Source organism: Podarcis erhardii (assembly GCF_964252035.2).
Source record: "Podarcis erhardii genome assembly, chromosome: 11".
Classification (NCBI taxonomy): Eukaryota; Metazoa; Chordata; class Lepidosauria; order Squamata; family Lacertidae; genus Podarcis; species Podarcis erhardii.
The window spans coordinates 20,054,446-20,070,528 of record NC_138501.1 but is presented as its reverse complement, the minus strand read 5'-3'; the positions used below and the strand labels follow the sequence as shown (position 1 = coordinate 20,070,528).

General features: G+C 40.2%; 1 protein-coding gene and 1 long non-coding RNA gene across 4 annotated transcripts in view; one reads left to right on the top strand and one right to left on the bottom strand.

Annotated features, from left to right (window-relative positions):
* The window catches only part of LOC309352253, a 248,763-nt gene that overhangs the window by 114,101 nt on the left and 118,579 nt on the right, over nucleotides 1-16,083 (top strand). The gene's annotated exons all lie outside the window — the stretch shown is intronic.
* Nucleotides 1-16,083, bottom strand: part of EPB41L4A (erythrocyte membrane protein band 4.1 like 4A) — a gene marked incomplete at its 3' end in the record, with an annotated part of 98,032 nt that overhangs the window by 14,773 nt on the left and 67,176 nt on the right. For all 3 annotated transcript variants that reach the window (XR_014161106.1, XM_081880442.1, XM_081880443.1), the window contains exons 12-17: nucleotides 15,043-15,120; nucleotides 9,622-9,743; nucleotides 5,287-5,365; nucleotides 3,153-3,236; nucleotides 1,131-1,244; nucleotides 668-745 (exon numbers count right to left, since the gene is read on the bottom strand). Coding sequence is in view for 2 of the 3 variants with exons in the window: in XM_081880442.1 (XP_081736568.1) it covers nucleotides 668-745; nucleotides 1,131-1,244; nucleotides 3,153-3,236; nucleotides 5,287-5,365; nucleotides 9,622-9,743; nucleotides 15,043-15,120 (555 nt within the window). The remainder of the gene's footprint in view (nucleotides 1-667; nucleotides 746-1,130; nucleotides 1,245-3,152; nucleotides 3,237-5,286; nucleotides 5,366-9,621; nucleotides 9,744-15,042; nucleotides 15,121-16,083) is intronic.

Below are 16,083 nucleotides of genomic sequence, written 5' to 3'. Positions count from 1 at the left end.
GCAGGAGTAAGAAATCCAGTTTTCACTAACACTGTTAAGGGGGGAAAACCTGCTTCTACAAATTGATTAGCAAGGCAAAAATGATCCATATAGATTTATATTTAAACAAAGTGTACCCTAAGTTAGACCAGTGGTTTTCAACCAGTGTGCCATGGCACCATGGAGTGCCTTAAATGGTAGTCAGGGGTGCCTTGGGCAACACTGGCCTCTGTCCCTCTTTCCTTCCCTCCCTCCTCTGATGCCCTCTCACATCTCTGCCTCCCAAAGGTTTGTTGCAGCAGCTCTGGCTACCAGCTCCACAGGTGAATGGTGCCTCTGGGGCTGGCTGGGGGGGTCCTTCCCAGGCCCCTGTGGGGCAGTGGGAGGAGGCATCTCTCTTTGGGGCAGGGGGGGCAGCCCAGAGACCAGGGGCAGCAGCAGCGGTTGGCTAGAGGGCTCCCAAGGAGAGGGGAGAGGAGATTGAGGGAACACTCCCCAAGGGAGGGTGTTTGAATTGGTGTGAGGAGCTGCTGCCTCTGTAGGCAAGGGGTGACATAAATGGGCTCCTGAGCCCCACAGGGGTGTTGCAGAAAGAATGTAGTTGGTCAAGAGAGCTGTGGAAACAAAATGGTTGAAAACCACTAAGTTATACAATTTATTTCGAGTGCTAGCACAATTTCTCATTCACCTATGTCTCTTCTTCCGATGTTCTCTGTTTGAATTTTCTGATTCACTACCACTGCTGGTATTGCAACGGGACCGTGATCTAGAAAGGAGGCAGACAAAACAATGTTCAGAAAACAATTAAACTTGTCTTAGTAAATTACAACAGAAAACAATGGGAACATTTTGCTACGGAATAATAGACAAATTCTCACTGTTGCATCAGTCCTGCTATGATAAATGTTACGTTGTCCCAGTTCCACTATCCCTTTGCTGATGCACAAGGAGCTGTATCAACAGGCTTGGGAGAAGCCTGAGCTTTACAGAAGTACAACAACAAAATACTGGGATGGGGAAACCAAAAATAGCTCAATGGCTATTGAGCATGCTCAGTAGCAGTGGAATGTTCACTGTTCATTGGACATCAGCACCTCCTGCTAGGAAGAGAGGGTGCACTGGAACATTTTATTGAAGACCCAAACTCTCACCTTCGTCTAAGTGGCACTCCGGGCTCATTTTCACTCCCTCCTGAAGGATGTCTTCTTCGTGAATTAGGGAATTTTGGAGATCTGTTGCGGTCACTGGGAGAATTATAAAGCCCACTAGGGTCAAAGAAGAGTGAAAGTCAACAGATGATTTTCACAGCAAGTATTGCAAGGACAGATTCTCATTTATTTATATTATTACTTTGTTAGTTAAGGCAAATATTGGCATTTTCTACACTGATGCATATGTCATTTTAACAGGTACATAGGTAAGATTTGGCCAAGCTAAGATGAAATATATTATGGCCTTTTTGAAACAAATTAAATATATTATTCTGAACTCTGCAAGTAAAGAACAATGGTATAGAAATGAATGTTTACGAGACACTAAACGTATTTCCACTGATGCAATTGATTGAGTTAGTCATAAAGCAGAACCGGGGGGGGGGGGGGCATTATTCATTCATAGGAGGATTTTTGCACACACACAAAAAGTCTTCAACTACACCAATAGCATGCTCAATAGCCAAGTCAAAAGATGTAAAGAACCCAGTTAGGAACAGAATTACAACCTTATTATCTGCATATATCATCTTCTCCACAAATACCGTTCATTAATATTCATTAAGAAATTCCTAATGCCCCATAATTCCTAATGATATTAATGAATCACCAAGTATTCACAGTTCATTTATATGAAAAATATGCAAGTGGGGACATGACATATAACACTTGGATCACCCAGAGTTATTTTTTTCTGGCATCAGCTTAATGGCTTCAAGTATGCGTGCTGAAGTGTTGCCTCTCTCAGTCAATAATGCAAAAACGTACATTTACTGGGCTTTATATTTTGAGCAACTGAAATGTGTTTGCGTAATGCAATCTGTAGATCTTTCTACAGACATAAATACTTGTTTACACCAATATGTACCCCATATATGAAATGAATCGTGTCACATGTTTTTGCCAGGAAAATATCCGATATTTTAAATATTTTAAAAAGAGCTAAACATGGTGGGAAGGAGCAAAGGGATGGGTGTGCACTGTCACCATCACCCACTGTGAACAGCATGTTCCTACACATATTTGTGTTCAACCCTTATGTAATATGGAAGCGCACATGGGTACACCTAAAGCATTTTTGCACCCACACCTGTACCCACAAAGCATTAGCAAAGAAGCCTCCTTCTCTGCCCTCTCCATACAGCTACCCAGAGGTGGTGGAGGGAATGGAACAGAGATAAGGAAACACTACACCAGTGTGGTGTAGTGGTCAAGAGTGGTGGACTCGTAATCTGGTGAACCAGGTTCGCTTCCCCATTCCTCCACATGCAGCTGCTGGGTGATCTTGGGCTAGTCACATTTATCTGAAGTCTCTCAGCCTCACTCACCTCACAAAGCGTTTGTTGTGGGGGAGGAAGGGAAAGGAAATTGTTAGCCGCTTTGAGACTCCTTAGGGTAGTGATAAAGCGGGATATCAAATCCAAACTCTTCTTTATCCTTCCCCACCAACAAACATACACCTATCCCCGGGAACTCCACATAGACACATGGGAATCCATTTTCCTATGCCAACCCCGCCCCCTTCTTTCTCCTCCCCCCCCCCCTTCTCGTGACAATCCCTGGTGCTTTTTGGTCTCAACTCTCCATCTACAGGGATAGCAGTGTCAAAGGAAAAGGAAGAAGAGCTGCTGGCAGCTGCCCTTAAGGTGGAGATTAAGTTGAATGTGGGCAAGCACACTCCAACCTCTCATTTATCAGTACTTAGCAGGCAATGCCTAGGACTAGGAATTGGTTTCACACCCACACACATTTTGGATGGAAGATCAGGGCACCTCTACCATTGGCAGAAGCTTCTCCTGCCTACCCAACGCTCTTGTTTTTGTCCTATTGTCAGCACAGCCTGAATGTGTTCGGATGTCAAAAGCAGTACACTAACAGGTTTTTAAAATGTATATACTTTGCTTAGCAAAGATAGATTGGTCATATCCTCTTGCCGAGGCATCATACTACTGTACTGCTTACCTCTGTGGGCAGTTTTCTTCCCATGGTGCACTGGTTTTGCTTCTTTGGGTTTCTGGGCTGCTTTCATTTCTTAATTTTTTGAAACTAATAAAGTATAGAAAAATAAATCCCTTAAGAGGATCAAATCATAGAAATGAAGGAATACAAAGGTGTGTTAAAACTTTCTAATATTTCTTTCTATAGGTTTTGCTAAAAAGTGGGCATGCACACGAAAGTTTATACCCAGAACAAACTTAGTTGGTCTCTAAGGTGCTACTGGAAAATTTCTTTATATATAGGTTTCAAATTTGATTACCTAAAGGACCAACTTCCTCTGTATAATCCTGCCCCCAAACTGAGAAGTTTCACAGAGTCTTTTGTGTGGCAGTCTCCCTTGCTCAGGGACTTCCTTCCCTAAGAGATCCATATGGGGGCCGGTAAACACCTTCATTTTTAATCAGGATTTTGAGCCTGCCTAGATATTTTGGCTGCTGCGAGCTATGTTGTTTGCTACACGTTGTCCACCTTGTTCATACAGTTTAAAATAAAAGAAAGGCAAATTATAATTCCCATCGTGTCCTGATGTCTGTTTTTATGAAGATTCTTTTCCTGAAAATTGATATGCATAATGCTGTTATGTCTAAGGAAACTGTGTATCTGCGTGTGTGTATGTGCACATGTCCAATATGGCTTTAAAGCAGAGTGAACTAATCCAGGATGTTGAATTGTTTGCATTAGATTTCTAAGCTATTTGTCATTTGTAGCAGACACACATTTCACAGCAGTAATGCTAAATCGCAGCAGCCCTCTAGATGCGAGGATTATCTCTGCCGAACACTTAAGAAGGGGATGAACTGGTTCAGATTTTTCAGAGAAGACTTGGGATGTGAATTTCATGTGTGATCTCTGTTCCTTAATTTATAGTGTATACAGATAGATAATTGGTTCTCTTTTCGGCAATGAACAAGAGGTTAAGCTTTGATCATTGGGCATGGGAAGCATTTCTAATGTGTTCTGTGAGAGCGATTATCAGACCTGGAACCAGGTTAGACCCTCTTAACCAAATTAGCTGAAAATGATAGACAAGGGCTCCTGAAGTCAGAGTCCAAAGCTCCAATACATTTTTTGCTTTTTTCACCCACCAAGGCAGGACTACTGAAGGAGCTGCAGTCTGAATCCCTGAGGCACCACCTAGGCAGCCTTACAGGCCCCATTAGTTGATTCAGTACTTGGTCTGGTGACCTAGGGAATCATCTGGCCCTACCATTAGGCAGATGGAGAAAGCTGTCTCAGGTAGCAGATTTTTTAGGTATCATTCAGTAGCAATAAATTGTTGGTTATTTCAATTTACTACAATTACTATTGTATGCACAGAGGTGGGGAGCAGAGTCTAAGCTTCCCGTCCAGAAGTAAGAAGGCCCAGACAGAATGACCTCTGGCTTCCCATCATTCCTCACAGCAGCTGCTGTTTTGTAACCTGACAGACGGATAACGTAAGGGTGTGGCTTGGCCTCACAGGCCAAATTAGGGCCTCTGTTGGACCTAATCATGTCTGCAGGTTTCCTGTGCCTGAATTAGAGCTTCCATATAAGGAAAATGACCCTTCGCAACAGCAGCAATTGGTGATATCACCAAATACTACTGCTGTAAAGAGTCATTTGCATGCACAATTTCTAATGCATTTTGGTGTTCAGCTGCTATTTAACCCCTTGCTTTCGATCCATGTCTATATATGCCACAAAAGCTTATACCATGATAAAATGTGTTAGTCTTTAAAGTGTCACAAGACTCTTTGTTGTTTTATGTGAAATTCCGCGGTTGTGTTTATAAAGTGAGGCATGGATACTTAATTATAACGCACCATTAAAATGCAAGCTTTTAAAAATAAACTCTCATTCATTCTTGCATCAAAATGCAAAGATGCAGTTTACAGAAGTAGACTCTAGACTAATTATTTGCTTATGAGCATTGAATAAGTCCTTCGCTAATGCGGGTCTGGGACATAGATTTTCCAAATCCAAGAAGGCTAATAGCCTGGAACCAACCTCTGGTTCTTTCTGCCTTTACAAACTTATCAGCATTTCAAATACCTTGCTTCAGACTTGCTGATTCACTTTATGGCAAAATAAAGTAATAATAATTATAATATCACTACCTTTTTATTGGTGAGGGTGCAATAATTTTTGTAGTTCCTTCATTTTCTCCAGTTAAAGTGTGATTTGTACAATGCGATCCTGAAAGATAGAAACAAATGTATTTTTACTAAATGATTTTAGTGGTTCTCTTGGACTTTGCAGCACACTATGCACCTAGACTTTTGTTGGAGTACATCTTTAGTTTTTGAGACGATTGTGTCTGCGGGGAGGGTGGGAAAGCGGACTGAGAACTATGAAGAGAAAGTAGATATTAGGAAAATTTCTAACTTTACTTTTAGTGACTATCTGAAGAAGTGTGCATGCACACGAAAGCTCATACCAATAACAAACTTAGTTGGTCTCTAAGGTGCTACTGGAAGGATTTTTTAAATTTTGTTTTACCTTTGTTGAAGCAGCAGTGTAAGAAACACCAATTAGATTCCGTCCATAAGGCACATTTGACCACACTTGGACTGTGGCTGAAGAAAATGTGCTGGAGGCATATTGTGCCTTTACCAGAGTTCGACAGTTTGCCAATACTATATTGAAAATACCAATGACAATGTTCTCATGGGAGTTTCTAACAAAATGAATGCATTATCAGTTTGCAAATAGCTCTGTAAAAACACAATTTTCAGAATCTGTCGTATATTGGATCAAAAAGAGGTCCACTCAATCTAAGCAGCAATCATAATAAACTGAATGTCTGTTTTATATAAAAGCAAAGCTTTTCCAGTCAGACACACCGTGCATTATTTTTATAATTAAAAAGCCTGGTTCCAGAAAACAGAAGTGCCAAATGGTGATTATTTTGTTAGGCATAATGCTAAACACAAACTAAGAAATGCATGGATCAGAGTTTTTATACTCTAGGTTTTAATTCCTTCTTCATTTTATTTTTATAGTGCTAGACTGTTCCATCTTGGTGGAATTCTGAAGTAGTGCTGAAGCTCCAATTCTTGATCATAGTAGAAACATTACTGAGCAATGAGTAAGCTTTGGTTGCCTGTAAACATTAACCACTGTGGTCAAAGAACGACAATTTATTGACACTAACATAGACCTTCCCAACATTTATGCAAAGCATATTGGAAATCATGCTAGTTTTGCTAGTGGGATGTTAAGAAGGGATAATACCCCACTATAAAACATGTAACCTATATTTAGGATGTCCAAATCTTCAAATAAGCTTACTGGATCGAGTTGTTAGATGCATGTTTGAGCATTTCATTATACACCAGATAAAACACTCTGTTACAAAAGCCTACTGTCGTATGGCCTAATAAAATAAGTATATACTAAACACACAAATATAAAAGATATCAGGGGCATTACACAACAATATCTGAAAATCTAAAATATGTAATCTTATAACTAGTTTAACATATGCTCATACAATTTTTTATGCAAATCACATAATCCAACACTGTGCACGTGAAGCCCTTAAAAATAATTAAAGCCCCACCAATCAGCTAGCTGGCAGGGGGCTGGTTGCAGCATAGCCTGAAGCCAGACCCCTGCTTCTCCCCCAAATGGCGTAGCAACAGATTAGTAACATTTTTGAAAGTGTTTCATGCACAGAGCCCCAGCTGTTGAACAGGAGAGGTAGACTGCACATGCAGTGTGTATCTGAATACATGATTCCCTATCCAGATGTATATATTGAAATTTCTATGCCAATTATCATTATAGCAGTACAATGAAAAACAACCCGCAGCAATCTAACCGTGGCAATAGCAGCAGTAAAGAATATTGCAATAATCCAGTCCTGAGGCTACCAGAGCATGGAGTTCTGCAGCCAAGTTATCCCTGTCCAAACAGGGCCACAGTTGGTTTACCTGCTGAAGCTGGCAGAAGGCAGTGTTGGACAGCAAGGCCACCATGCCTCATGTGACAGCAGTGGCTCCAGGAGGGCTCTCAAACTATGAACCTGCTCTTAGGGAGCATGACCCCCATCTAGAGAAGGCTGCATGCAACTCAACCAGGAGCCTTAGAAATGAGAGGCTTGATTCACAGGCAACCAAACAGTTGTGGACTTTAATATATTGGGTTCTTGTGCTTGTTAGTCAACATGCTACTGCTCCTTTATGTAAAAGACCAAGCAGAATTCTGGGGGAAGAGAGGGAAGCTTGGACTTATGGGAGAGTTGAGTCCTCTTTTACGCCTCTGTTAAATGGAAGGAAAAGTTCTGTTGGGAAATTAATTTGTTCACATCTTCCTTGCCTGGAGTGTAACACATCCACCTCCATTTGTGAGGGGTATGTTCACACATGTGGATTTTATCTGGTTGCTTTTTTGCACCATCATTTTGGCATGCGACCGTTAGGTCAGTCAACCATATCAGGCTTTTTCATGAGTGCTGCAATGGTACGCCTTTACAAACACAATATTCCAGTAATTTTCTCATCAGAACATTGAAAATCCATATTTAGCACTTGGAGGAAATCCATAAAACTAGAATAATTGATAAATTTGGTCCATTTAAACAAAAAGAAAATTTGAATTTCTCTAGAACTGTGATTATATTCTCTAAATCTAATGTAACAGGTTAGTTTAGCCATTGTTATATACCGGTAATCCCATGTACATTCTTTAATTGTTGGACTTTAATCATTTGTATACTATCAGTAATAAGCAGCAGGAAAAGATTTAAGAGGGCACTATTTACTTTCAACAATTAAAAAATAAGGAATCCCTTAGAGGACAAACTACACCTTTTGAAAAGGTCTCTTTTATACAGGTATTAAAGGTGCAGAAGCCTTGACTTCTTTTATACCTGGTCAGTCTACCACTGCTAAAGGAAAACATTACAAATGTGTGTATAGTCCGTTAGAAAGCAGTTACATTGCTTCTTTAATAATATGACTTGTAGTATTTCTCATTGAATATATTGAAACTTTACCTTGTCCCTGACACACATGATCTGCAGAGTGGATCAAAAGCAGGTAGCTTTTGTTTAATAATTCAAATTATCAGTGAAATATTATATTTATTCTCCTCATTATTCACTTGGTTAAAGTTGTGCTTGCGAAAATACCCACGGAAAAAGACAGGAAGTGTAATGCTGCTTGAACTGTAAGCAGAAGCGAAGCAAGAAACAGCATAGCTGATAGCTCAATAACGTCAATGTTACGCTGCCCTATATTATCCCAAAATAACAAGCTGTTTCCAGAGGAAGCTGATCTCTTGTTTAAACCAGAAAAATGTGTGATAATCTGTAAGGAAAGGAGTGTCTTCCTGATACAAATACGCACCGCAAATCGCTTCTAATTTCAGAGAAGCAGAACTACAGTCTCTCCCTAGGTTACATCCAAACCTGGAGGGTGGAATAATGTTACTGCAGGAAGCACTAACTTCTGCTAGACATCAAAGAGACCATAAATAATGTGGAATATTCCTGGACCATGCAGCTGCCCAGCTCTTCTGAACTCCTTGCTTTAATAAGGTGTTTTTTGAGAAATCCCATGAGCAGAACTTGTCAAGATTTCATATCCAGGTTTCCCCGCCCATTATTTTTAAAATTCACTGTGGTATTTCTCTACTCTTTATATAACTATTTAAATAAACATGTGTGGAAGTTATTAGCATTTAAACTAGATGCTTTATTTTCAATGGGGTTTTCAAAAGCACTCAGTACCAGCTGAATTCTCCTCCCATCAACTGCGAAGCTGGAATCTCTTGCTTCAGTTAACTTAAGAGCCAAACTCCATATGAATGTTGGTCACATGCTTAAAGAATGTGCTTAACCTAGCTGCTTCTGATTTAGAGAAAAAGCAGCTGCAGGGGCCAGATTCAGATCAGGGACCTATTGGGGGGGGGACGGGACTTTGTATATGGCGATAAATTTTTTTGAATATTTTTGGAGATTAAATAAAAATGATGTGAAAAAATATTGTTTGGTTAATCGTATAATATATAATAATATATAATATGATTGTTGCTGTAATTCTTATGTTAAGCTTATTTTCAGCTGCTGTTTCATTAATAGTGCTTTATAGATTGCAATTGTTCTACTGATGGTTTGTTAATTATTTTAACAAATTATTTTATATGATTTGTTCTATTATATTGTTGCTTTTTTCGTTCGTAAGCCGCTTTGAGAGAGAATTGAATAAAAAGCGGCATAGAAATACAGCAAATCTAATCTAATCAAAAGCTTTCTGCTGAAAATTGTCCCCAGTCTGTCTGTTATTTGCCCCTGAAGGTGCTGTTTACCGCAAACAGCACCAAAAATAAGAGGAAAATTTGGAAGGAGTCTGAAACTAGTCAATCAATTGTAGTTTTGTAACTGACTCTAAAGTATTCCCTTCTGTTCAAATCTCAGTGTAATAGGAACTGTGTTCAGCAACGCTTACCAATCTGTTGTGTTTTTGATGCTCTTTTTGGATAAGTTTTACTACGACTTCTTTCAACTGTTTGGTCAGGTCGAGGAAGCTGGATAGAGATGTCTTTGTTCATTTGCAAAGCTGTTCTCCCACTAGAAAATGAAACAAAATGAGTCAAGTAGGTTTTCTGTACTTCAAACAATTAAAAGGAAAAATGTGGCCCATTGTCCTCACAATATAACAACTTCCTTCACCCCCTCCCTTCCGCTGCCCTGCAAGTTTTCCAGTTTAATCTTGAGGTATAACTGAATTCCCTTCCATTTTCTAGTATGTGTTGAAATGGCACAGCGAATCTGTATTTTGTACTTCCTTAACTTCCATCTTTGTTTGGGCCAGCTAAGCACTAAGTGAATCTCTAGCAAGCGCTCTTGCTTCCCTCTACAAGATAAGTAGCAAAACATATCCCAGCAATAAGTCTTGAAAGTGCATAAAACAGATGCTTAAAGGAGGTAGTTTCACTACTCCTCCTAGTAGCTGGAAATGCCAAAGATTGCAAGGCATGTGCTCTGCTACTGAGCCTTGCTCACCTGTAAGGTGTTGGGGTGTGCAACTCAAACCAGGACCTGCCACAGGCAGTCTCCAGTGCCTTCACCCCTGCACCAACAGCATTCTAGTCCTTAGAGGAAAACCAGGCAGATTAGGCTTCATGGATCAAGAGCAGTAATAGTCAAATTTAGACTTCGTCATGAGGTCTCAGTGGGGGTTAAAACAATTTTAAAATACATTGAAATCAGTAAAAGTGAATTACAATCAATATAATAGAGTGGGTACTAAAATATTTTATGTATCAAGGCAGGGTAAAGATGTACCTGAAGGAGCGTCTCCACCCCCCATTATTCAGCCCAGACACTGGGGTCCAGCTCCAAGGGCCTTCTGGTGGTTCCCTCACTGTGAGAAGTGAAACTACAGGGAACCAGGTAGAGGGCCTTCTCGTAAGACTCAGGTGAGTCAGCAACAAGCTGATCGCTGCGTAATTTAAAAAGGGGGGTGTTTGGAACTCTGTTAGAATATGGAACTTGCTAGCGCAAGTTAGGAAGGATGTGATTAAACAATATATCCTCTCCTGCCTCCCTAATCATCCCCACAAATTTCAATAGGGGAAAAATATAAGGTTCTGTACTTAGGAAGGATGAACCAGCTGTACAAATACCAGGGTAGTTGAAGTCTCCCTTAGAATCATATCTCTCTTTTTTTAATGTTTGGTAATCTGCTCTAGGAAGGCATCATCCAGTCCTTCAATATGACTTGGAGGTCTATAGCAGACACCCACAGTAAGGTCACTGATATTTTCCTTTCCTAATTTTGTTATCCACATACTCTCAATCTGCCTTCCATGCTCCAAGTCATGGAACTCTACACAAGTGTACATATCCTTTATATATAATGTTATTCCTCCTCCCTTCCTGTTTGGTCTATTCTTTTTGAGTCTTATCTCACCAGGTTTCAGTAATACCTATGAATGAAAACACCCTTGATGTTCTATTGTGTGTTTATTGGACTGATAAGTCCTGTCTCACTTGCTCAATGCACTACTTGATTACCAACCTTGGCAATCCTGAACTCCCAGCTGTGGCTGGTACTGGAGCTTGGCCAAAGCTTGACAAAACACTGACACCCTCCCAAGAACAAAAGCTGCTGCTGAAATCTGCTGACTGGAAGTGAACAAGGGTGGAATCATACATCCTCTAAAACCATGGCCGCTACCAAACTCAAAGATCACATGGATAAACCACTACTTAATCTGGTGCATTTGTGTGAACCAGCTTCCTGTGAACTGGCGGAGATTCTCACCACACCAGTGGAACCACTCTTGCTCAGCACTAAATCACCATTAAATCTTTCTTGTGCAACCATGTCTCTAGAATACTATGTTCTTAACTTGACCAGAAGCAAAATAGGTCAAAGCAGTTATTCTTGTAAATAGATGTGCAAACGTGAGAACAGCAGCAGATTAAGCTTTCCTCCTTAGAAATGACAAGTTGCAGAGACTAAAAGTGCCACTTCTAAATTAGCTGTATAATTAACTATTACCTTAAATATATACCAAAGTTAAAAAGTGTTCCTTCCTTCTTTGTAAGCTCATCACCCTATATGAATCTGCTTACAGTGACAGCTGGCCCAAGAAAACCAATGGATGGCTTTTGAGAAACCTCAGGGATCTTAATTCAAGCCTCATGTTTACAAGGCTGGCTGCACAGTGCTACTGAGTATTGTTTTGTTTTGAAGCAAAGCTAGTTGGTATTTTCCCCAAAGGAAATTATATTAGAACCCCCACAAAATGCTTCATCTGCTGAGAAGAAAAGAATATAGCAAAGGAAGGTGTTATTTAGTGTGGTCCTATAGAAGCTGTTCCCAATCCGTTGCCCTCTATATGTTTTGGACTACAATTTCCATCAGCCCCAGTTAGTTGTCATCTTCTAACGTATCAGAGGGTATCAGGAACGGAAATGCTGCTTTATAACACAGCCTACATCTTTAAAAATATATTTAGGATGCTGCCATTGAATCCTTAAAACTAACTTAATAGAATATTTATCTGTACCAAAATGTGCATTCAGCATTTGCCCAAACTGATCAGATAAGTGGCTGCTTCAGGGAGAGAAAGAACATGAGAGAAAAGTGTAAGTATCAAATGTAACAAGAATTCCAGTAAATAGGAAAACACACTATATTCCATTTGCTTCCAGAACTGCTTATTCACCATATAGACCAGAGATGGCTAACCATTTTGGCCTTGAGTACTGCCCACATGCACATACAAACAAAGTGCCAGGGACTGGACTGAGGAGGAATGGTGGAGACCGCCTCCCTCCACCCCCACTCCTCGACCTTCCAGAGAAGAGGAAGACAGTATGGATTAACAATAGCGGTTTGCAGAAGGTCACGGCTCTGAGACAGAAGAGGGGCAAAGCTGGGAGATAATGGGAGAAGAGGAGGGGGGAGAAGCAGAGCCAGAGCAGCTGGCTGGCACATTATCACTAGAAAGCATTCCTGACCCCCTTCTCCCAGAACCTGGTGAGCAGTGAAAGTAGGAGAGCAGAGAGTGAAGAGGCAAATGGCCTGGTGCTGTTGACAACTGAGAAGAGGAGGAAGTGGCGCTTACTCAGAGTAACATCAATACTCCTAGAGGCAGCATTTCTAAGCCCCTCTCTGTGAATATTGAATAAAAGACTTGATAAGAGCTAATTGTCTATTTATTATTGGCAGCCTACTGTGGGGGGTAGGATTGGATTCCATGAAGCCTGACACAAAGAGGCACAGAGTGTTTTCTCAAGCAATAATTAGGAGCTGATTCAAACAATTAAGCAATACCAAATGTCTCCTTTATTGCTATACACAAGCTAGGCCAAATCTAGCATCAGCATGGTATCTTATTCAGTGCTCTTTTAAAAAAATAAAAAATAAAAAATGGTGCTGGTACTCACCATGAGGTTGGCACAGCAAACGCCACATTTAACATTTGGGGGGGAATATGTGCCGGTACTACGTACGCTTGAGTACCCCGATAAAAATAGCACCGAATCCACAAATAATGGAAAAAAGGGAGCCTGCTCACTGTTCTTTTTTTAAAAAATAAAATAAAAACAACAACAACAAATCCCAACACAATAAAATCATGTATAATAGAGCACTGGAGTGGGGGAAATTCCCAACTGCTTCCTCAATTAAAATATAATTATAATATTAAAACAGAAAATATTACTGGAATGGCAGGACAATGTTGCAAGACACAAAACAGGCCCAAGATCCACCAAATCCAAACACTTTCATGCCGGAGAAGTCCAGTGTTAGTATAAAAAAAAATTGGGAACAGGTTAGTCTAAAATGTCAAGATTTAAATATCAAGCAAAAAGTTCTGCAAATGGCATTAAGAAAATGTTTTAAAACAAGGAGCCATTTCGCAGCTAATGTGCTCTTGTTTTTCCTGTCACACAATAAGATCTGATAACATTATTTCAGCTTCAACAAAAGCAAAATTCATGGACTTGCCAAGCTTTGTTCTTGAACAACCATTAATGGTGCAAAATACAGCACTTTCCCAGCAATAATTCCCAATTGCCAAAACATCTGCAGTTGAATGATTGAAAAACATCCAGGTGGATTTGTTTAATGAGTGAAGAGCAATTATACTGTATGTAAAGAAACAGTAATTACTGACGGACTCGTATGAATAGGCTCTGCAGGGACAGGTTCTGTTTTACCAACAAAATGCCAGAAGGCAGCCAAAGAAGAAAACTTTAAAAATTTCTCCCTAAGCATCCCAACATTTGCTTTGACACGTGTGCATTTCATGGGTTTACAATGTGTACATTCAGTTGTGTAAGCAAGGAGCTTATCAGAAACTTAGCTTTATATACCTTATTTTTTTAATGCCTATTTGCTTGTTAGCCAGAAAATATGAACTGCTAATCCCCAGGTCATTTAAAGCCTTGGTTACAAGTGGTGGACTTCATTATTAATGAAGGTTTAGTGTACATGCAAGCTGCTAGGCAGTTTCAATTTGACCCATTCACTTATGCAGAGCCAATGCTTTGGGGGGAAACCTGCTGATTTTGATTGGCCATAGACAAGTTATGCGGGGGACTTGGGAAGACAAAAGGTATGCAAATGATAAACCAGATAATCATGAAACAATCTACATTTAAAAAACTGCAGCCTTGCAAGACAAATATTAGGTAAAGGTAAAGGGTAAAGGGACCCCTGATCATTAGGTCCAGTCGTGACCGACTCTGGTGTTGCAGTGCTCATCTCGCTTTACTGGCTGAGGGAGCCAGCGTACAGCTTCCGGGTCATGTGGCTAGCATGACTAAGCCGCTTCTGGCGAACCAGAGCAGCGCATGGAAACGCCGTTTACCTTTCCGCCAGAGCGGTACCTATTTATCTACTTGCACTTTGACGTGCTTTTGAACTGCTAGGTTGGCAGGAGCAGGGACCGAACAACAGGAGCTCACCCCATTGCAGGGATTCAAACCGCCGACCTTCTGATTGGCAAGTCCTAGGCTCTGTGGTTTAACCCACAGTGCCACCCGCGTCCCTACGCCAAACAGGGCATACCACCCCAGACCATGGTCAGTGATGTTGAGAGCTGTACTCAAGGAACATCTGCAGGTACACAGATTCCCCAACAGATTCTGCACAACTGATCGAAGCATATTCTATTTTTCATGGAACCACACACTTCATCTATTATAATAAGAGGTGGAGGTACATGAGCTCAGGGAACCCATTTTTAAGCTGTGCCTATAATTTAATAGCTACTCCAGAAAGAAGTAAGGAACAAAAATACACAGTGAAGGATACCTAAAATAATAATAAGATCATAAACATAAACATGTAAAAAAAGAGAGCTTAGTATGAAGGTTTGGCATCATACTAACAAAGTTTCCTTACCTATACCGGTGCTTATAGCCAAGAGGCCCAAGTTTGCCAAGTTTTCTTGATAGAGAATTGGATTCGTTTTCTGGCATTCTGTATCAGTTTTAAAAATAAGTTAATTAAATATGGTACAAAGCTATGCAAGAGAACATAGACTGTCTGCAGGCTTCTCTAAGTGACAACCCTATTACAGGCAATTTTATAAGACTGAAGATCTGCAGCTAGAGGGAAACCCACTATATTTGTTCTTTTCCTATTTAAACAAATACTCCAATTTTTTTATTGTCGTCCTTTTTAAAGCTAGAGAAGCATGACCAGGAAGATGTAGTTATGCTTACATTCTGTTGATCAGTACCAACCTAAGTCATAAATGATTTCAAGAGAGCACAAGCACAAGTAACTTTCTAAGATGAACATTACTTCAAAGTGTATCCTCTGGAATTTAAAGCTTTTTGCTCCGTTGGACGGTAAGCTGTATCTAAACAGAACATAAATACTAAAACAGTGCATTGAGATCCCACGGCTGAAAAGTTGTATATTAAGACTTCTATAAATATGGGGCACAATTCAGTCAAAGTTAAAAACGTCAGTGTTAATAACTTTACAATGCTGCAGTCCTGCACACAGTTATCCCTAGGTAAGTCCCATTGATATCAACAAGACTCAAGTACAGGTAATTTATGTGCTGGATTGCTTCAGATTCTGCCTACCACACTGATCTCAAGAGCATTTGCACGAAGACCGAGACTTTACTGATTCTATGAAACTAAGAAAAACCCTTCCTATATCTGTCTCATGAAAGTTCTGAGAAGTTTCACAAATTCTATCTCTTGAAATTATGTAATATGCATAATAGAATATTTCACCCACTAGGTGGGGCCACACCATTTTTCAATGCTATAGGTACCATTTGCTTGTAGGGCTTTATAACAGAGATTAAAAACTAGCTGTTCAGAGGAGCAAGCTGGGAGCTGCTCTCTCTAGTTTTAGTGAAACAAGTAAGATCTTCACAGTAACAACACAATGGAGCTTCTTTAGTTTCAGATGGCACTTAAT